This window comes from Penicillium crustosum (assembly GCF_028827405.1).
Source record: "Penicillium crustosum strain IBT 35664 chromosome Unknown utg000001l_segment0_segment0, whole genome shotgun sequence".
Classification (NCBI taxonomy): Eukaryota; Fungi; Ascomycota; class Eurotiomycetes; order Eurotiales; family Aspergillaceae; genus Penicillium; species Penicillium crustosum.
This window is the reverse complement of record NW_026623122.1, coordinates 142997-162598: the sequence shown is the minus strand read 5'-3', so window position 1 is coordinate 162598 and position 19602 is coordinate 142997. Positions and strand designations below refer to the sequence as shown.

Here is a 19602-nt window from a genome sequence, read left to right as displayed (position 1 = left end):
TGGCATGCCTCTTTGGACATCCCATTCTGCAAATCTTCGGGGAAATACAAACTCTCACCCCACATTCTTGGAAGAACGCTTGAGCAATCGGCATGCCCGGAGCTAAGTCGCTGAAACTCGGGAAGTAAGCTCGGAGCTTAAGACATACTACATATACATATATACGACGTATTCGGGCCGTAGACTTCTCACCCCGCACATATCGCAGGGGCGTGTGCGGTCCCGAAGGTAAGATGTGATGTCACGAAGGGACTACAAAGTAAAAGGTATCGCTGACAGCAAATGAAGTGAAATCAAATGAGGGATTTTTAGCATCCGAGCAACTCCGGCAATTTTCACTTTGATTACATTAGAAGTCCGAACTTGACCGTCCTTACTTGGGGTAACTCGATTGCAAGACATACAGGAAGTCTGCTGCTCCACAATACTCTGACACCGATAAACTCTCGTCTTGGAGAGGAAGCAAGGAGGAAGAGATTAATAATCTGTCTATATAGTTTTGACGAACTATATGCAACTAACAAGAATTATCTAAACAAAATATCTTTTCTTCAATAAGACCGAAGCAGAGTCGAGTCGGGTATCTCTAAATTGCTCTATTGCGGTCAAAGCTGTTAATTAGACTCACCTTCCTATTCAGGACGACTCACTTCTCAACTTCTTCTCATCAAGAACCTGAGAAGCTCAACAAAATACCTGCCCTAACATACTCGGGTTAATTTCCCCCTCTCATCCGCTTCTCCAACAATCCAGGTCAAACTAAAGTTACAAGCTGGCGTCCAACAAGATCAGCTCAGAAAGAAAAGAAGTCTTCATTTGATTAAGTGGCAGTCTAACAGCAAGCTTGAAGTACAGACTTTCACTCATAATATGGCTTCGCATCAATGAGTTTGAAGGCAACCTCCTTGTCATGACCGAAAATTAACGTCGCATTATACAGTCTTTGGAGTCTACGGATCATGTTGAGACTGCGATACCACGCATTATGATCCCTAGCCAATCCTCCGTGGGGATGACCCAGCTCATAATTTTCTGCGACATGAAACTGGTCCGTGGTCCAAATAAATGGTCCATCATTGGCAAGATTGATTTGCATAATGCATAGTCCAGGTGTGTGACCAGGTGAATGGTGGAGGGTTATGCCTTGGAAGAGATCAAGTTGTGACTCGTTGAAGGTATTCCACTTCAGCTCTTCCAGTAGCATATAATGTCCTAGATAGACACCCAGGTCTGCCCCGGTTGCTACCGCCCAGCACGCGTGCTTGAACTCTTCTTCGTGAACATAGATTGGGACATCTGTGTTCGCAAAATGTTCAAGTCCTCCAGCATGATCAAGGTGCAGGTGGCCAATGATGACCGCTTTCACATCTTTGATGTCGTTCCCAGTGGCTTTGATAGCATTCGGGAGTTTATGGTTCTCTGAGTACTCAACTCGCGGAAAGACATCCGTGACTGGTGCTGGCCATTTCTGTATTTTGTTAGTTCATACATAACCAACATTGCCATACAATCTGAACAAACCACGTCTAGATCCTCAGCACAGCCCGTCTCGTAAAGAATGAGGCCAACTCCCGGATACTCAATGAGAGCGGACAGGAGAACTAAATCTCGGCGTTTGTTTACCGGATTAAGGTTGCTCAAGGAGCTTGTATTGCCGCCTCGGAAGATCCTATTCAAGTTAGTACGAAGTTTACTACTTGGTCTCCATTGGCAAACACAAACCATGATTCATCTGCTTGGAGGGTGCCCAGGTTCAGAATGTGCATCTTGGTCCCAGCGGGACACTTGAATGCCGGGACCGCGGCAGATACCAGTAGAGAGGCGGGATCGGAGGAACTCATGTTTCAGATGAGAGACATTCAATGGAGGAAATGATTTAAAAATGCGATTTTCATCACCGAGGGTATTCCGGAAGAGCCGATGAAGTCATAACAGGGTCTTCCCCGCATGTTGGGTACCGAGAGGGACCGATTAGTGCAATGCTGACCCCTTGGATGTATCTTGTATGACAGAAGTACTAATTATGGGGTTTTCAGTCATGGTTTTGCAAAAGATCTCTAGTTTTAAGAGATGATAAGATCTATATATATGCACAGGACACTCCAGGTTAGGAATTCCAAGTCCGTTTACTCTGTGTGTTGGGGTGAAGACTCCCAAGGTTTCTCTCCCCAGGTCATATCCACAAATTCCCCAAGGGGAAAAAGAGGGGATTGACGAATAATGATCTCGGGAGACATGGAGATCGGAACAATAATCGACTTGGCATTGACGACCATCGGGAACTCGGCAATATTAATGAGGGCATTTCTAGTCTATCTGATAGTATCCCTGTTTATTGTTGTCTTCTTAACCGGTTCTACTCAGCGTTTTAAGTACAATCTACAGCTATACAAACTATAAAAACTATATAAGCTCAATCCTACGTAGCCAATCAATCGCACTGAATAACATACCTCGGATTTAGAATTCTCCGGATTTATCAGGGTCTACTTATGTTCGGGGAGAGATGTTCGGAGAGATGTCCGGTGACTTTATAGCAGTTCCATTGTGGAAACTGCTTAGGTCTTTGAAATATAGGTTAAGAAATATCAACAGACATATATACGTAGTTTTAAGCACCTATAAAGTCCTTTAACACCCATGAATCTGACCACGGTCCACGGATATGTGATCCCACCCCACTGCAGTGCAAGAAGGCAAACAACCGACGGAAGCAACGATGCCAGGCCAAAAAGATCAAGGTTCTGCACCAGGTCTGTCCAGGAGGTGAACGATTCGCTCTCACGCTTCGGTGGGCGAACGGAAGCAAAAAAAAACAAATGCGACTTGAATAGCGACACCAAGCGGCAGTTCGATATAGACGTTCCAACGCCAGGAGACTCTCTCAGTCAGAGCCTCTCCAATCAAAAGACCAAACGTTGTGGAAAGTCCACGGGAGGCTGAGATGAGGCCAATCATGATAGGGCGCTTTGCTGGCAGAGCGATGAATGGAACGAGGGAAAAGGCACCGACCAGCAGGCTCGCACATCCCAGGCCAGCAATCGCACGACCCACAATCAGGGTTGGCAGGGTTGGAGAGTGGGCGCAGCACCATAGACGGCAGAACCGACGAAGGAAAGAACAATGGAGATGCTGTAGAGCCATTGGATTGAGTATCGAGCATTTAGCTCAGATCCAGAGATGCCGTAACTTCCATTCTCAATATCTTGAGCACGGAGAGTCCTTCCATTCCCCTTTACATGTTTGACTGTGTGGATTCGAATTTCGGTTCTCTGCAGCACGTCGCCAAAATTGCGACTCTACCGAGATCGATTGTTGCTGCTGTTCTTCCGGTGGTGTTTTGCTCTCCTTCTGAGAAAGGTGGTGTGCAAGTTTTGCTTGATGTGGCCGGAGAAGCATCTTGGATGACCGGAGTGGAAACTCACGGCATTGTAAGCTACGCCTTTGAAGCGGTATTTAAAAATCCCTTGTGTTCACTTTTTCATTGGATACTCTGAGAAGTGGACAGGTTAGTGGCGAGAGATTGGTGTGGAAGATCTGGACTGAGAGCGAATTCCTACAGTTCAAGTAGATCAGCTTCTCACATTTGATAATGTTAAATTAGTATAAGTCGAACTATATAGCATACAACGGATGAGGTAATATGTTATAAAGATGATACTAGGAGGTATTCGGCATGAAATGTAAAGAAAGTAAGCCAGGACTTTACTTCCATAAACTACATGTATGCAACGGCAAGGTTAGCTGTGCGGACATAATTACATATGAACTACCACCTAACCCTATATCCATGGCAATATAAAACTTGAGATAAAGAGACACCTGTGGTATATATCATTTTCCTCTATTCCGGTCACACCTTCGTACGACGTAGTATATCTATGCCGTTTGTGTGTAACGGCGACAAACGACCGAAGCTGGGAGAGTCTTTGCCTTCCCGACTTCACTCTATCCCACCATTTGGTCGCAGTCTCTGGTATCTTTGTTACCCTTTACCGTTGAATTGATTGAGTTGACAATATGGACCCTATTCTTGCAGAAAGCAAGCTCGCCTATCATGGACTCCAAATGACATCAACTAATACCAATGGGACAGGTGTTGATACAGGAAGGGCTCAAACTGATGAAATCAAATCCCTGATCAGGACCTTTCTTGGGGATATTGGCTTTGATCGCAGCATCCACGTCGTCAAAGACCATGAGATGAAAATCGCTGTTTGGCAATATTTCCAAAATTTGGGTCTGGGAGAGAAGAACGAGAAATCGGTCCAACAAACCCTCAACCCTTCGGTAAACTTTGCATATCACGGGTACACGTCTCTTCCCTTCCAGGTGAGGGTGCTTGGTGCCATTCAATTCCTATATATGTTTCTGGTGGATGACGTGGCGGAGGAGTTCATAGAAGAACTTCAAGCATTTGGTCAAAAGTAAGTCTTCAACTTGACTTCATCATGCTAGTATTCAACTGTATGCGTATGCTGATCTACTTAGCTTTGTTCTCAACCAACACCACAAGCATCCCATCCTGACTGGGTTGGATTCTCACCTTCGCAATCTATCGAGCTATTACGGCCCATACTGCCACTCGGTGATGATTAAAGGCATGCTTGATTACATCAATGGACGTGTCGTCGAGTATAAGATCAAACAGTCCAATTTCAAGTTCTCCAGCGAGTCCCGTCTCATGCCTATGTTCTTGAGAACTAAGGTCGGGGGTGCAGAGATCATGATCCATTTTCTTTATCCCAACTGTGTCTTTCCCGAAGACGAATATGTTATGCAGTATTTCCCCGTCACTCTGGAACTTGTGCTCTTCATTGACTTTACCAACGATATCTTGTCATATTACAAGGAGTTCTGTCTCAACGATGAAACAGGCAATTTCGTGGAGAATTTTGCCGACGCGCATCATGTCCAGCATTTGGATGTCTTGCGGTACCTCACGAGCTATACCCCTGCTGTAAGTTTCAAACTCTTGGCCTTGTAAAGGCCTGGACTGCTAACAATTGACTGTAGGTGACAAAGTCAGCTTATGAACAGCTTCGGAATAGTCCATCGCTGCTCGCTTTAGTTAAGAATTTCACCCAGGGAATGATTATGCTCTTCACGGCACATCATCGATACCATCTAGTGGAGTTGCTTGCGGATGAGCAATATTTGCCACCTTATAATGAGGATGCATAGTGTTTAGGGAGCCAGATTGCTACCAAAGAAGCGACATATTCTCCTCTTTCTAGCGCTAACTTATACTTTCCTCTTTTTAATAATAAATGCAGGGCATAAACGGTATAATGACTCGATTGCGGGTGATGTTTGAGATATAAATTCTATACTGTAGATACTGTAGTGAGGAATTGTCCTATGATCGGCGGCAAAGGCAAACTAGCTATATCAGCTCAGACTCCTATTCTTAGCTGTCACACCAGTCCAAAAAGATACCATACTCATTTGCCCGATCATCTAGAACAGCCCATACAACTATATCGCAGCAGTACAACGCCTAGAAGAAATAATCTCCTATTTAGTTCATAGTGACTTGATTATCACTCCGTGCGTAGGCTGGCTGAGAGATGCACCATTTGCATCCGAGATAACCCGAGTGCCGTTCACTGCATTCTATTGGAAGAAAACCCTCGATGTTGTCCAAGACCCAGAGGCCAAGGCTCTTTGTACCCGTATTGCCATGTGGACCATTTTTGGTGGTGCCCAGGGACAATGAGTGACCTCGCAACCCAAGCCAATATCACGTTCTTGATTACTGTGCCCAACCCTTCCAAGGTTCATTTAACATTGTTGTACCTTGAAGATAGTCATATAAGCAATGAAGTAAAGATATTCCTGCCCAATGTATATACAAAGTACATATGTAGAGAGAGAAAGAGTAAGAGAGGTAGTAGATCCAATGACATCACAGAACCCACCCAATCACAACAACTCTTATTTTCTGCCCCTCGATATTCTTCAGAGCTCACATATTCTTACTCTCAGCACATCTCCCTTTCAATTTCTATATACCATGTCTTGGTCCCAAAAGACTTTTACTCTCCCCGCTCGCAGCCGCGGTTCCTACCTTATCACCGACCATGTCCTCCAGGAGGTCCCCGAGATCCGCGACTACAAAGTCGGCATGCTGAATTTGTTCGTGCAACACACCAGCTGTGCGCTTTCGCTGAACGAGAACTGGGATGACGATGTTCGCGCCGATATGAGCGATGCGCTAGACCGCATTGCGCCTATGGATAAGAAGGGAAATCTGTATCGTCATTCTGCCGAGGGCGAGGATGATATGCCTGTATGTCTTTGGGAATAGCAGAGAATCAAGGGGTCTTTTTGGTTGGATCGGGATACTCTCGCTTGAAGAGTCCAGCTCTAACTAGCTTCCGCGATTCTTTTTACCCTCTCTTTTCGAAATCAGCCACTAATGCACTGCAGGCTCACATCAAATCTGCGCTCATTGGCGCTTCGGTCAATGTCCCCATCACAAACGGTCGATTGGCAACAGGAACTTGGCAGGGCATCTGGTACCTGGAATTCCGGACCAGTCGGCACAGTCGCAAGGTTGTCGCGACGATCCAAGGCCAGAAGGCTTGACTGGATGGGGCTGAGCGCGGGCAATTGTGATTTATCTAGGAAGTCCCGGCTACGAGTGATGCAAGATAAAAGGAAAACAGGGATTTAGGTTGGCGAGAGAGTCGACAAATGACCCAGATTATATGAGATCATCATATGGTAGTCGAAGTAGTACAAACATTTTGAGGACAATACCATCATCACACACGATCGAAGGGCAGTACATCCATTCATCGATATTCTGTACACGGCCTCAGGCCCAAAACAAAACTGAAAAACGCAAATATTGTGCAACGCCGATAAAAGGAAATCTCATGCTAGCCGTCTATCGCTGCTCCAAGCTACCCTCTGTCACACGCTGAGACTCGTTGACCTCGGCGGCATCACCGGTGGGCTCGAGGGGGTAGCTGGTGGCGGGCAGGGACTTCAAGTAAGCGCGGTGCTGTTCGTGGGCCTAGAGAGAGATATTAGCAATGATCCAATGGTAGCCGGTGGAAAGACGGCAGATATAAGTGCACATACGAAGGGAACACCGCAGTATCCGCAGGTAGCGATCTCGGGCTTGTCAGTGTTAATGAAGACCTTGGGGTGGCCGAGAGGACCACCGCCACCGTCACAGCTGACAACCCTGGACTTTGTCCAGCGGACGGGCTGTCTGTGAATGAGCTCGATAGCGGCATATGGTTGCGGCTAAAGAGTAGCAAGTTAGTTCTCAATCCTTGGTATATACATTGCCAACAGTAATTGCATCACCACTGCTATTTTTCAATGGGTTCGTACCTGGGTCTCCATAATTGTCTGCTCAAAGCGAGGTCCGACCATAGCCTTCTCGCGCGGCTGCTGGCTGGCGGCCCAGGTGGTAGCGCGGTTGGGGGCCTGCATGCTCCGGATGCGCTCGCCAACCTCGGGGGCCTCCTGGAGAGTACCGTCGTTACGCTGACGTCCAAACTCCTCGGTAGGCACGGCATTGGTTGCGGAGACGTTCGGGGCGGGCTTCCGCGGGGTCGGGTCATTGACTTGGATAGGGTTCTCGTTCAGACGGGGCACGGTCGAGGAGTATGCGCGGACAACGAAGCGCGGGCGAACCGACGCAAAGGTCACAAGTCTGCGGCCACAGGACATCATATTGGGCAAGATTTCCCCGAGGGTGGTTGGTTATGGACAGAGGACAAAAAGAGCGTTTGGCAAGGGACCAGGTGCAAGTCGGCACTGAATAATCCGCGAGGTGTGGTTTGGTGGATTTTCACCGCTTGCTGGTTTGAGATAGCTCCACCCTACACTTTGGATTTTCTGCCGCATCATTTTATTTTGTGCCTCAGTCCAAAGTGGTTCGACATCTTCCTACCTCTTATTTTGAAATTAGCCTTCATATCCATTGAGGTTTTACTTTCAACCCATCATGGCTGGCTCTTCCTCCCCGGCTGGAAAGCCTGAGAAGACCATGTCGTCAAATCTATTGACCATGAAGGTATGAATGACGGTTTTCTGATTAACAACCCATGTAAACTAACATTATATCCCAGTTTATGCAACGCGCTGCAGCTGCAAAAGAAACTCAAAGCCCATCTTCCGATGCCAGCCCGCACAATTCAAAGCGTCCCCGTCTCTCTACCGAGGCTGAGAGCCCTCGCACCTCAGATATGGAAGCGATTGCCGCTGCACTTGCCGCTGAAGAAGAAAAGCGACAGCAAGCTGTTGCACGAGCAGCTGCCGAGGCCGGTGAGACACACTGGGTTTTGGACGTTCCTGCTACACCCCAGTCCACTCAGCAGCCTATGGTATTGGCGGCAGACTCGCTGGATGCAGATGACGATACCTACTCCGGTGGTCGGCGTGCGTATGGCAATTTCAAGCGCAAAGAGCGCAAGGTCAGTTTTCTTTCATCTCTCACACTCCACATTTTATGCTCATTATTCTTAGCCACAAACTACACCCCGAAAGGAAGGTGATGATGATGAGGAGGACGACTACGATGAAGATGAAGACATAATCAACCCGTCCAATCCACAAGAAGTCAGTAAAATGATGGAAAAAGCCAGACTCAAGGCAGAAGCCAAAGCCAGAGCAAACACACGCCAAACCAAACTGTCTGAACTCACTAGTATATCTGGTTCTGGCCGGGGGTCTTTGTTGGGAGCCCCATCCTCTGACAAGAAGAAGAAGAAGAAGAAGCGCAAGAGCTACTAAACGGATGGATGATCTCCCACGACATATCCAACTCAGATCTTTTTGATTGGCGTTTTAGCATAGCATGTATGGCGTATTAGGGTTCCATTAATTGATTCCTTTTCACTGTCACCTGGTAATAAGTGCCGGCTCTTCCTCCGAACCTCTAATATATCATTGATCTTCAGTTCGGTGGAGTTAGATGTTTGGACGACAATATTTCCCTCTCGTATACACCGAGTCTGTAAGTAGAGCTCTAATGTGCACCAAGAAAGTGGTACGCACTATGCAGAAGCCGTTCACAGCTCCCTGTACTGGTCTGGCATAACCTCGCTGTCCAATGAACAAAGGTTCGTGGAACGTGTCTTTGATGGCATTGTTTGTTCTTGGGCCATGTGTGAAAATTTGAACTTGTTCTCATAATAATAATCGATGTACATTGTATATATACTAGGCCCTGGGCTCTGCTAAGGACCTCACTGAGTCTAAAGTGACACTGCCCTGATAAAGACTAAAGATATAAAGACACAGCAAAAAGGCACTACGTAGAGATACCTAAGTAGCGACTAGACCTTCTCGAAAAGAAACAAGAAACCGCCCTCAAAGCTTCGCCTTCTCCTCCTGCTTCTTCTTCTCCCACCCCTTCTGCGTTGCAAAATTCACAATCAAATTCCAAGCAGCAACCCCAAACCCAACCGGTGGTACAACCAGCAACGTCCACGCCCACCATCTCGGACTTGACGCCGCAATACTAGTCATAGCTCCCTTAACAGCAACCTCCAGTTCGGCCTTATCAGCATCATTCCAAACCACAACCCCGCGCCCGGTCGTCGTCCCCCGGAACTCCGCCTGCGTCGCTTTTGTCCGCACATCCCCCTGACTCCGGACCCGGTTCTCTGCATCCTCGGCTGTAAGATGCGCATCACGGGCGCGCAACCGCGCGGTTTGGATCTCAGGGTCATGAACACCGACCACAATCACCGTTCCGCAGATAAGATCCATCCCGCTCTCGAAGAGGAGAGGTACATCCAGGACAACTGCCCATTGGCCACGTAGGTAGTGGTAAATTAGGGCTTTGTAGACTTCCCACCGGACGGCGGGGTGGACGATGCCGTTGAGGACTTGTCGGTCGCGTTTGCGCTCTTCTGTGCTACCGAAGACGCGCCGCCCCAACGCTGGCCGATTCAGTGGTTTCCCGTTTGCATTTGCGGGCGCATCTTCCAATAATAAGTCCGGTGTGCTGGGGCCGAAGTAGTTGACGATTGCTTTGTAGCCTGCGGTGCCGGGTTCGACTACTTTACGGGCGAGGAGATCGGCGTCGATTATCGGGAGGGAGTAGGGTGGTGTGGAGAGGATGGATGAGACAGTTGACTTGCCCGTTGCTATTGAGCCGGTGAGTCCGATGATCAACATTTTGGCTTTAAAGAGAGAAGAGAGAGAGAGAGCAAAGATGTCAAGAAGTTGAAGTTACGAATGCGGGGAGATAAAATTAGCCTCGGCTCCGCATTAAGCACGTCTTTTATGTACGTCACGTAGTTAGGTACATAGTTAACTAGGTACATACATACTGTACATGTATGCAAGTAGGAAAATTATAGATTCTCCAAATTCCAATCAAGCTGCTTTCGCTAACTAATTTGCTATATATTCGATTATATCATTTTGGGAGGAAATCCTTGCAATCCCAGTAGCGACGGATGGATATCCCTCGTGCACTTATAGATGCATCCTATTAGCACTCCAATTGGGGAGCGCATATATGCAGAGAAAGATGCCTAACTCAAGGCAGTCAAAAGGGAGGTCGGCCTATGTAGCTGATTTTTTCAATCCATCAATTCAAGTTTCCGGCAATCCATGTGAGGTGTCCTGTGCTTGGCCCTTCCATCCAATCTCCGGCCATCCCTTGGGCAACGAAGAGAATGGTGGCAGGGAATAACGGTCATCACAGCCACCTTCCCATGGGCAGGTCAGATCGCATAGTCCAAACAACTTGCAATAGCATTCCTTCGCATTGGGGCAATGCACAGGGTCCTTTCCAAATATCACTGGGGGGGGAATATGTTAGCTTTCGATCGGAACTCAGGGTTTCAAGAAAAACACATACTATGCCATGAATATTCCATAATTCGTCCACTCAAATCATCCTCTAGCGGCGTGTCCGCTAGCCAGGTGCGGAAGCGCTCGTAGTCACTGCGCGGCCGTTCCAGCACCTTGGCGCGGGACACACCAAATTGCGCGCAGCATGACACACCTACCTCTTCCGGGACTGGGATCCCAGGGAATAGCTCCATAAATCCATTCTTGAAGTATTCACCGGCGTGTACGTTGCTGCGATGTGTGTCGGTGTGAGGACGGATTTCAATCGGGCATCCGAGGGTCCAAACACATCGGAGGTTGACGTATCCTTGCTCTTGTATGTATGGAATCTGGATGTTTCGGAGTGGTGGGATGCCGTCGTAGTATGGGTCGTCGTTGTGCCACTGGTAGCGTTTCGAGTGGATGAAGAGCATTGTATCTGGTAGATTATCGTAATTGTCGATTATGTATCTAGTTCAACAGCTCGAGTCAGTATGAGGTACGAGAGGTAACACACTTTGCACGTTGGACCTGGACTCACGTCAAATACACCATCGACTCCCGACCTTTGTTCCGTGTCACCGTCAACGGCGCATCCTTGTCATCCACCACGTAGATACTTTTCGTCCAGTCGGGAAAGTATTCTAGCAGCCATGACGTGTCATCACTCTTCATGCTAGCCACGACCATATCCTTGTGTCTCGGTACAGCAGGACGAGCCAGCTCGTCTGGTTTTTTTGTTGATCCATGTTTCTCGGCATAACTGCTTGTTTCGGTCTTCACGGGAGAGTCCGTTGTGGAAAAGAATAAAAGGTACAAGGCGAGAACGATGAAAATGGTAAGGAAGATAGCCTTCATTCGACTGCGACGTCGGGGACCTTGAGGCCCACTAGGAGCGAACAACATGTTGGATGGGAGGGCACTCTGCCCGAGTGGTCAAGTCATTGAGGGGGGAGAGAGGTTCACAATCAACGGGAAATCAAGGCCCCGGGAGAAGCTCGAGAAATCCGGGAACAAGTAGAATATACTTAGAATAGTACTCAGATACCAATTCATGTAGTATCTGTGTAGGTAACCGTAATAAATCCTGCACTTGTCAGAGACATCTGGAGGTTGACGTGTCGCAAGTTGAAGTTCTCCACAACGGCCAAGCTTTATGTTTTGGTCCTCCGTACTCCGTGCACCTTATAGCTTAATACACAGCTTTGTAGCTTCATGGCTTCATCTCACAATTATAACAATTAGAAAAGCTATAAATATATAAAATACATTTTATCAAAGTAATCAAGAGTAGGTAAGTTAATATAATAATATGAGATATATAAATTGCATTAGTATGACCAATATATATAACTATATATACATCTACTACATAGATGTAGATGTCCAGACATACTGCCTATTGACATTGACTAATATATCCCAAATACCATCTATGTTCATCAATGCTGGGATCCAATGTCCCCGCATTTCCAGCTTTCGATCCTACGCCTTCAATGACATCAATATCAGACGAGGTCACTGTCACATCGTTACCAGCAGTAATCCAGTACTCGGGACTGGAGTGGCTAAAACCAATGTGTGAAGGTGGCACCTTAGGCACCAAATCAGATTCATGCGTCACTCGCCAGAAACTGCCTTGGTTGGTGATATATTCAGCCAGAGCCTCATTGCCCACCCGGGGCTGGCCATAGGTGTACTATAATTTGTGAGCATGTACTATGGAGTATTATATCACGGATTGCGATAATAATGGTAAATGGTACTTACCACGTTCGGTTCATATCCCGCATTTCGAAGGACGGTGCCTCCCAAGGCGGCAAGAGCTCCGCCAAAGCTGTGGCCTGTGATGACAAGAGTGTAGCCCGGGTATGTTGTCTGTGCGGCCTCGATCTTGGATGTCAGACCATCCGCGACAACCTCCCAGGATTCCAAAAACCCGCTGTGGGCCTCGCAACCACTGCAGATACTACTGGCATCGGTGAAGCCAAAATTGATGTTCGCGATCCAAGTCTTTAGTGTGCGGGTACCTCGGAATGAGACGATGAGTAGCTTGTTTGTTTTGTCGACTGCGAAGAAGCCGGCGACATCGCCATAGCTGCATGATCTGATAGGTGTCACTGTGTTAGCGAACAGTCTGTGACTTGACCCTGGAAGTTGGTCTCATACTCATTAAACTCGTATAGAGTGGTTGTGTCAGCGGACTCCACCAATGGACAGTTGCCGGCCTCGCAAGACACCGCATCGCCGGTTGAGTTGTCATTGTTTGTGCAGTATGATGCCGCAGACCATTGAGAAAATAGGGTCAATTGATCAAGCACACTACTTGACACATCTGCTCGTTGCGTTGGTCAGTTATTATTCTGAAGAAAAAAAAAAAAAAAAAAAAAAAAAACACCGGAACGCGTATTCATACCTCGAGGGACGGAACGAGAAGGAGCAGCAACTGCCACTGCCGCAAGAGCAGCGATACCCCAAAGCCGACCGAGACGGAGCATTGTGGAGAGGTCTTTGGAATAGGGCTGTCTCAACGATGGTGCACACACATCTGCGAACACATTGGGAGCCAGGCAGACACGGCTTCCTTATGTATGCTCGGCGAATCCATACCAATTCGTATAGATCAAAACCTTTCACAGATAGTGGCATCTTCAAGGAGCGGGGTATAGTGCCCATTCTCTGCTAAAATTCAATCTTTTCCGGACTCAGCTATATCTCCGGTTTCATGGCGCATGTGCCACGCGTGACCCGGTGGAATTCCGGTGGGATCGGCATGGAATTCGTGTAATAGTTTGGTTCGTTCCTCACCGGGAACGCAGCCCCTGGGTAACACATTGGAGGATAGTTAATCTGCACAGTAAGACAGTAGAGTATTCTAGGGGTTAGTGCCAGTGTTAGTGCCAGTGTTAGTGCCAGAGTTAGTGCCATAAGTAGGAGCGCTTAATTTATACTCCGCACCTTGTAAAGTTAGTTCCACGGTGATCGTTTCCCTATGCGATGTAAGTTTCCGTGAAGAGGACTATTGTGGGCTCATTGCATGTTGAGAAAAGGTACCAAAGTAAATTGTAACGATTGTTGATGTTGTCGATGTTGTTGATTGGCTTTGAGTTAGCACATTGCATGGTCCCGAGGTCAGTCAATGATCTTATCTCATCTCATGCCCCTGATTGTCCGAAGAAACCCCAGCCACTCACTTTCCCTCGTGAACCTATCTACTCCGTACTTTGTACTTTGTATATGAATGTTTCAGGAGGGGGGCAATATAAGCAATATAGGCAATATAAGCAATATAAGCAATATAAGCAATATGGGCCGAACTACGACATTATTAAAAATATGTGATCATTAGAAGCGTAAAATTGATTTGACTGGCTGGATCCATTGCATTTTCAATGAGGAGATTTTTTTTTTGTGGCTTTTTTTTCCTTTTTTTTTTCTCTCTCTCTCTCGGGGTCTCGAAAAGAATCCCATTATTGGTGAATCCCGTCCTCAATGCCAGTCAGAAACCGTATCTTGTTCATCATCGCTGCCAGTAAGGAACCTTGACCCGGGGACACTCGGTGCTCAGGCTCAAAGTAACCCTGGTCAGCGTTTCATTGTTCTTGGAATCACTCCCCACTACTGATGAGATTCGATCTTCATTCCCTCCTCGACGCCAGTCATACCGGTGTCCTGTCCATCATCTGCACCACCATTAACAAGAACCCGGGTAGGGATAGTGTAACCAGGCGGCAGCGGGGTGCCAGGAGTCACAGCAACAATGTTGTCGTTCTCATCGACCATCTCAAAGTTGTATCGAGATAGAAGATGCGGGATGGCAGAAAGTTGAGGGCCATAGCGAGCAGTGTTATCATACAGCTCGAATAGCGGCACGGCGAGAAGTTTCATGTTCTTGGGGACCGAGAGAACCTCTATAAAAATCGGACATGTCAGCAATGTTAATAGGAAAGACCTCATAGTTGGGGTAGAGCTCACTCTTCTTTGGGAGGCGAATGAAGTACAACTTCTTGCACTCCTTGGGGCGCGTGACATGCCCAGGAAGGAACGGGTACATAAAAGTCTCAAAGTTAGGTCGCCACCATTGCGCAAGTGTGTCGCTGATTTCCCAGTCATCGTTAACACCTTCGCCGGAGAACTGAGATCCCACAGGTGCGAGGCGCTCATTCAGTCGTTTCTTGAAACCTTCAATTTCATCGTCCTCGTGGTGCAGATAATCACCGGGCCTGAAAACCTGTTAGCCGTGGATTTGTGAATCGGCGCAAATAAACTATAGAGAACTTACAGCTTAAAGAATGCATTAGCAATCTGCAGCATCAGCACATGGGGATGGTTGTGCTCATGGCACACCAGGATTCCCTCGCAAGTGCGTCGCATTCCATGCAGCCCATAGTGTTCTTCGAGGCGCTTTAGTCGTGCCAGAACCGAAGGATCTTCTTCGGGTTGTGTCTCCTTGGTGCCAAAGGTGTAGTTCGACAGGGGGTACAGGCGGATAGTCTCCGGCTGCTGTGCCGTGAAGTCCTTCGGGACAATGGGCCTAGAAGTCATCGAGTCAGGTCGCTCTCTTCGAAAATCGAATTGCCAAATCAAGTATTTTAGATCAATACTTACGGAAGCCCACTGACAGGGATATCCTGCGTAGTAGTAGTCATGTTGACAGGGCGTTAGTTGTTATTGTGACCAGGAATCCGAGGACGGCAGCTCCAAGCTCCTATATCGCTTATCGCTTATCGGTGTTGACCGCCTTCTAACGTATGCGGGCTGTCTACCCGTGGACGGGTATGTATGGAGGACGATAATAATGGTCCGAACACTTTGGTATATATATTTGGGCAATCTTCTACTATAACGTTTAATATAACGTTACATGGCCAGCAAATCAGCATCATTGCATATAAATATAGATACTAGAAACCCTAATCCTAATAAGGTCTTGCCAGCATCGAGCAGGTGTCTTCTTCCTGATGGGGGAACATCATTTTTCTTTCGAGTCTTCCCGAGCTGGGAACACTATATCAAAACTTGTCTGAGTGTAATTTGTTTGATTATTGTCCATCTCTGGAACTTCACTATATCATCCAATTGACAAACACCTCAACTCTCGGATTCATGCAACCATCCAGCCCAACACCAGACCCGCTCCACATGTATACTAAACCATTTATAGCTTGGCATCAAAATCCTCATACTCGCTCAAATCCGTGACGGGAACAGGGCCAGTGCTAACAGGCAAACGTGCCTTGAAGGTCGGCACATCGGTGATAACGACAGCTTTGGGGGCCTCGCCATTGCCATTAGCCGCACCTTTAGTGTCACTGTTAGAGCCAAGACCTAGCTCCTTCAACTGAGAACTGAGCTTCTCCTCCAGTGTCTCAATGACAGGCTCGATCTTCTGCTCTGACAGGCCGTTCTCACTCGCCAGGAAGTTCTTCACAGCAAAGATAACCTGGGACTTGTCTGCCGTTGTCGCGTCAACCTCATCGAAGGCTGTTGCGAGGCGGGGAGAATCCACGGTTAAGTCAGCAGCTGCGAGGTGCTTAGTAACCACTTCGACAAGGCGTGTTCTCTGTTCGGCCGCTTTGGGTGCCTCAACCTGCGTGCCGGACTGGGCGTTCATGTGGATGGCGAGCTTGGCACGTGTTGCCGAAGAGGGGTCGATGTATTGCCGGTAGAATGCAACAAGATCCGCCTTGGTCAAGGTGCGCACATTGGCCGCGTCGGTCTCGTGCTGCAGGAAATCAAAGTACTCCGACCCGACATGCGACCAGTACCGGCCAGTCTCAGAGCTTAAGTTCTTGAGTTTCTCCAGGCGCTTGTTCACGACACTGCGCTTGTGACCCTCGAATTCTTCCTCGGGCATCTTCTCAAGGATAGGGCCGAACTCGCGGAGGAAGGTCTCAATGCGCGATTCGAGGTACTGGGCCGTGCGCTCACTTTGGATAATGACCCGATAGCCCAGGGTGGTGGCGTTGTAACGTGCGCCACTCCACACTACATATCCGAGCTGTTCCTTGCTGCGCAACTGGTCGAATGCAGGTTCGTCGGTCAGCTGTGCAAACAACTGAAGCTTCGACCGCAAAACGTCATCGGAGAAGAGTCCAATATAGAGGTAATACTCAATGCAGTGGTTGACGTTAGCTGGATCCTTGAGAGATCGGGGGTAGACATAGTTGGCACCGGGCGGCAAGGTCATGTTGCGGCGCAAGTACCATTGCGACGGAGGCAGAGGACGGCCTCCCAAGGTCTTTTCAATAGAGTCCGTCATACGCAGGGCATCCTCCTTGTACAGGTTTCCATGGGCCAGGACTTCGATGTGGGTCTGCTCCAGCAATTGGGGGAAGAAGTTGACCACGTCATCACACTCAACATGCTCTAGCTCCTCAAGATACTGCTCGTTGACCCAGCTGCGCTCGGCAAGGAGATAGCGAGTGTAATCACCGACCTGGTAGTAAGGCTGCTGGTACTCGGCGTTGCGGAAGGCCCGCGTCAAGCGTTCTTTGATAATGTGGAAGCGATCCTGGTTGATAACTAGTCCCCGCATGGTATTGAGTACTTTATCCAAAAGAACGGACATCTTGTCGTTGTAACCGCTAACGGAAATATCCAAGCCCAAAATGTTCGCCGAGAGATGGTAGTCCAAGCCGGCAAGTTCGGCGTCGTAGGAGTATTCATCTAGCGAATCTCGCACCAGCTCGCTGTACAGCTTTGTTTTGATGAGATTGGCAGGTGTAGCCCACACCAAAGGATTACGGAGCGTTACTTCGACCGTGGCCTTGGGCACCCAGAAGCGGTCATCCTTCTTGAACCACAGGCGCACCCGGTCGTCATGGCGAATCAGTTTCGGGGTATTGGCTGGCGCGGCAACCTCCTTCTTTTCCACCGAGAGTCTGGTCGGCACAAACTCGTTCTTGTGAGGCATGTGCACGTTGGAAGTACGGGTAGCCTCAGTCGACTCCAGAGCCTTCTGAAGACCGCCCAAGAACTCCTGTGGGATCTTCTCGACTTTGTATTCGGTACCGTACCACTTCTCCTTCTGGTCCCATGTACCCGGGAACTCCTGGGACACAATGACCAGGCGGAAGTTGTCGGCCCGCAGATAGCTCAGCGCCTTCTTGATCAGGTCAGAGTCAAATCGTCTCAACAAAGACCCGCTCAGAAGCCATTCACTAGGCAGTGACTTCTGCATAACGCTGCTCAAACGGCTGGTGAACCGACTAGCCGGAGTCTTCTGCTTGAACCGGAAATCGACCTCGGCAAGATTCTTCATCTCGTCGAAGATCCATTGCTCAGGCTCGCGTTGCTTGATCATAGCGATATACTCGAAGACAACGTTTGCGACTTCCTGGTATTGCTTTAGACCCTCGGGGGTCAGGCGCACCGAGATAGTGAAAAAGGCTGACCCAGCGCAGACAGGCATGGCGCCTGCAGATAGGCCATTGGCCCACCCCTTGGCCTTGAGGTAAGAAAGAACACTGCCGGGGCCCTCATGGCCAATGAGATGGCTGATATACCGGCTAGGCTGGGTGTCATGCAAATCCTCCTCATCAATGAAGGGGAAGTACATATCCATGGATCGAGTATCCATGACCGGCTTCACGAACACCTGGGTGCACATGTCCTTCTCAGTGAAGGGTTGAACATCGTCCCAGCGGTTCTGAGCAAGGTTTTTGTTCTCGACATCAGAAAAAAGCTCGGAGACCCACTGCTCCAGCGTGTCCAGAGACTCCCGTCCCAGAACAACCAGCTTCGCCCGATTGGCTGAGTAATGCTTCTCGTAAAACCGGATGAATTCACTGCGGACTTCCAGACCCCGTTTCTGCGGATCTTCTTTCAAAGTTTGCAGATTACCGGTCGAGAAGTGGCTGTAAGGATGTTTAGGGTTCGAGAGCGACTTGTTCAGTTGCATCAAACGCCACAGGTCACTTTGAAGGTTCTTTTTATTTTCCGAATCCACCGCCTGCAGCTCCCGTTCTAGGGTTGACTCTAGGAAAAGCGGAGCGACAAAGAACTGGGCAAACCGATCCAATGCACCATAGAGGGGCGACTTTCCATCTGAGCCATTCCCATTTGCCACGACGCCATTGTTATCATTTGTCTCGGCAGGGGTGCTGTTTCCACTGGATTTCGGGGCACTGGGGTCACCTGTGGCGGACACTTCAAAGAAGTAGTTCGTTTCGGTGGCGGCTGTGTAGGCATTTGACGAACCGGAGTGGGACGCTAGATACTGATTGTATGCATTTTCCTTCGGGTACTAAACAACACAGACCCGGTTAGCATTTGACCTCGGCTAGGAAGACGGTGGTAGGGTTGTTCATTTACCTTTTTTGTGCCCATGAACAACAAATGCTCTACTGCATGAGCCATTCCTGGCATATCATCTTCATCGGAGAAATTGCCCACATTGACATTCACGGCCGCACTGGCCTTATCGGTGTCCGGGTCATGGACTAGGAGGGCCTCAAGCTTGTTTGGCAAGCGAATCACCCGGTAAGAACGATCATCGAGCTCCGGCTTTTCCAAGTTCTCTGTAATACGCTCGATTTGAGCCATGATCGGGGGTGTGGCGGTGATGTTAATGGTTGAATGGGAGGATGAACGGCGGGTCCAATGCACGGAAGAAAGAATCGGTAAAAGTACGGGCCGTACTGAACGAGGACTGGTCGCAGTGATGCGTGACAACAAATCGGGATAAGGGCGGGTTGAGCTGCGAATGAGACCCTTGTGACACAGACGTGTTGTAGAGGAGGACCTTGGAAGCATTCAGTTGCCAAGGGGAGAGAGGCCAATGACGTG

At 48.5% G+C, this 19602-nt stretch overlaps 11 protein-coding genes across 11 annotated transcripts; 3 read left to right on the top strand and 8 right to left on the bottom strand.

Annotated features, from left to right (window-relative positions):
- Positions 1 to 859: 859 nt before the first annotated feature.
- Positions 860 to 1841, bottom strand: N7487_000065 (N-acyl homoserine lactonase family protein; the record flags this gene model as incomplete). Its single annotated transcript, XM_056867814.1, has 3 exons — positions 860 to 1468; positions 1522 to 1669; positions 1723 to 1841. The coding sequence occupies 3 exons, from the start codon at positions 1839 to 1841 to the stop codon at positions 860 to 862; spliced, it is 876 nt and encodes a 291-aa protein (XP_056732598.1).
- A 940-nt stretch (positions 1842 to 2781) lies between these two features.
- On the bottom strand, positions 2782 to 3144 carry N7487_000064 (MFS general substrate transporter; the record flags this gene model as incomplete). Its single annotated transcript, XM_056867813.1, has 1 exon — positions 2782 to 3144. The coding sequence occupies one exon, from the start codon at positions 3142 to 3144 to the stop codon at positions 2782 to 2784; it is 363 nt and encodes a 120-aa protein (XP_056732597.1).
- Positions 3145 to 4020: 876 nt separating this feature from the next.
- On the top strand, positions 4021 to 5184 carry N7487_000063 (uncharacterized protein; the record flags this gene model as incomplete). The annotated part of the gene is made up of 3 exons (XM_056867812.1): positions 4021 to 4427; positions 4492 to 4960; positions 5017 to 5184. 3 exons carry the CDS (start codon positions 4021 to 4023, stop codon positions 5182 to 5184), a joined length of 1044 nt encoding a protein of 347 aa, XP_056732596.1.
- Positions 5185 to 6016: 832 nt separating this feature from the next.
- Positions 6017 to 6591, top strand: N7487_000062 (YjbQ family protein; the record flags this gene model as incomplete). Its single annotated transcript, XM_056867811.1, has 2 exons — positions 6017 to 6292; positions 6433 to 6591. The coding sequence occupies 2 exons, from the start codon at positions 6017 to 6019 to the stop codon at positions 6589 to 6591; spliced, it is 435 nt and encodes a 144-aa protein (XP_056732595.1).
- A 304-nt stretch (positions 6592 to 6895) lies between these two features.
- N7487_000061 (zinc-finger domain-containing protein) lies at positions 6896 to 7695 on the bottom strand (the record flags this gene model as incomplete). Its single annotated transcript, XM_056867810.1, has 3 exons — positions 6896 to 7024; positions 7093 to 7260; positions 7351 to 7695. 3 exons carry the CDS (start codon positions 7693 to 7695, stop codon positions 6896 to 6898), a joined length of 642 nt encoding a protein of 213 aa, XP_056732594.1.
- A 274-nt stretch (positions 7696 to 7969) lies between these two features.
- N7487_000060 (uncharacterized protein) lies at positions 7970 to 8757 on the top strand (the record flags this gene model as incomplete). The annotated part of the gene is made up of 3 exons (XM_056867809.1): positions 7970 to 8038; positions 8094 to 8438; positions 8491 to 8757. 3 exons carry the CDS (start codon positions 7970 to 7972, stop codon positions 8755 to 8757), a joined length of 681 nt encoding a protein of 226 aa, XP_056732593.1.
- Positions 8758 to 9336: 579 nt separating this feature from the next.
- Positions 9337 to 10149, bottom strand: N7487_000059 (putative dephospho-CoA kinase; the record flags this gene model as incomplete). The annotated part of the gene is made up of 1 exon (XM_056867808.1): positions 9337 to 10149. The coding sequence occupies one exon, from the start codon at positions 10147 to 10149 to the stop codon at positions 9337 to 9339; it is 813 nt and encodes a 270-aa protein (XP_056732592.1).
- A 423-nt stretch (positions 10150 to 10572) lies between these two features.
- N7487_000058 (DUF3431 domain-containing protein) lies at positions 10573 to 11718 on the bottom strand (the record flags this gene model as incomplete). The annotated part of the gene is made up of 3 exons (XM_056867807.1): positions 10573 to 10781; positions 10841 to 11283; positions 11354 to 11718. The coding sequence occupies 3 exons, from the start codon at positions 11716 to 11718 to the stop codon at positions 10573 to 10575; spliced, it is 1017 nt and encodes a 338-aa protein (XP_056732591.1).
- Positions 11719 to 12211: 493 nt separating this feature from the next.
- Positions 12212 to 13310, bottom strand: N7487_000057 (lipase family protein; the record flags this gene model as incomplete). The annotated part of the gene is made up of 4 exons (XM_056867806.1): positions 12212 to 12511; positions 12583 to 12919; positions 12982 to 13147; positions 13229 to 13310. 4 exons carry the CDS (start codon positions 13308 to 13310, stop codon positions 12212 to 12214), a joined length of 885 nt encoding a protein of 294 aa, XP_056732590.1.
- A 1081-nt stretch (positions 13311 to 14391) lies between these two features.
- On the bottom strand, positions 14392 to 15461 carry N7487_000056 (cleavage and polyadenylation specificity factor subunit 5; the record flags this gene model as incomplete). Its single annotated transcript, XM_056867805.1, has 4 exons — positions 14392 to 14723; positions 14788 to 15035; positions 15095 to 15346; positions 15421 to 15461. The coding sequence occupies 4 exons, from the start codon at positions 15459 to 15461 to the stop codon at positions 14431 to 14433; spliced, it is 834 nt and encodes a 277-aa protein (XP_056732589.1). The 3' UTR covers positions 14392 to 14430.
- Positions 15462 to 15970: 509 nt separating this feature from the next.
- On the bottom strand, positions 15971 to 19569 carry N7487_000055 (uncharacterized protein; the record flags this gene model as incomplete). Its single annotated transcript, XM_056867804.1, has 2 exons — positions 15971 to 19060; positions 19129 to 19569. The coding sequence occupies 2 exons, from the start codon at positions 19567 to 19569 to the stop codon at positions 15971 to 15973; spliced, it is 3531 nt and encodes a 1176-aa protein (XP_056732588.1).
- Between the last annotated feature and the right edge of the window lie 33 nt (positions 19570 to 19602).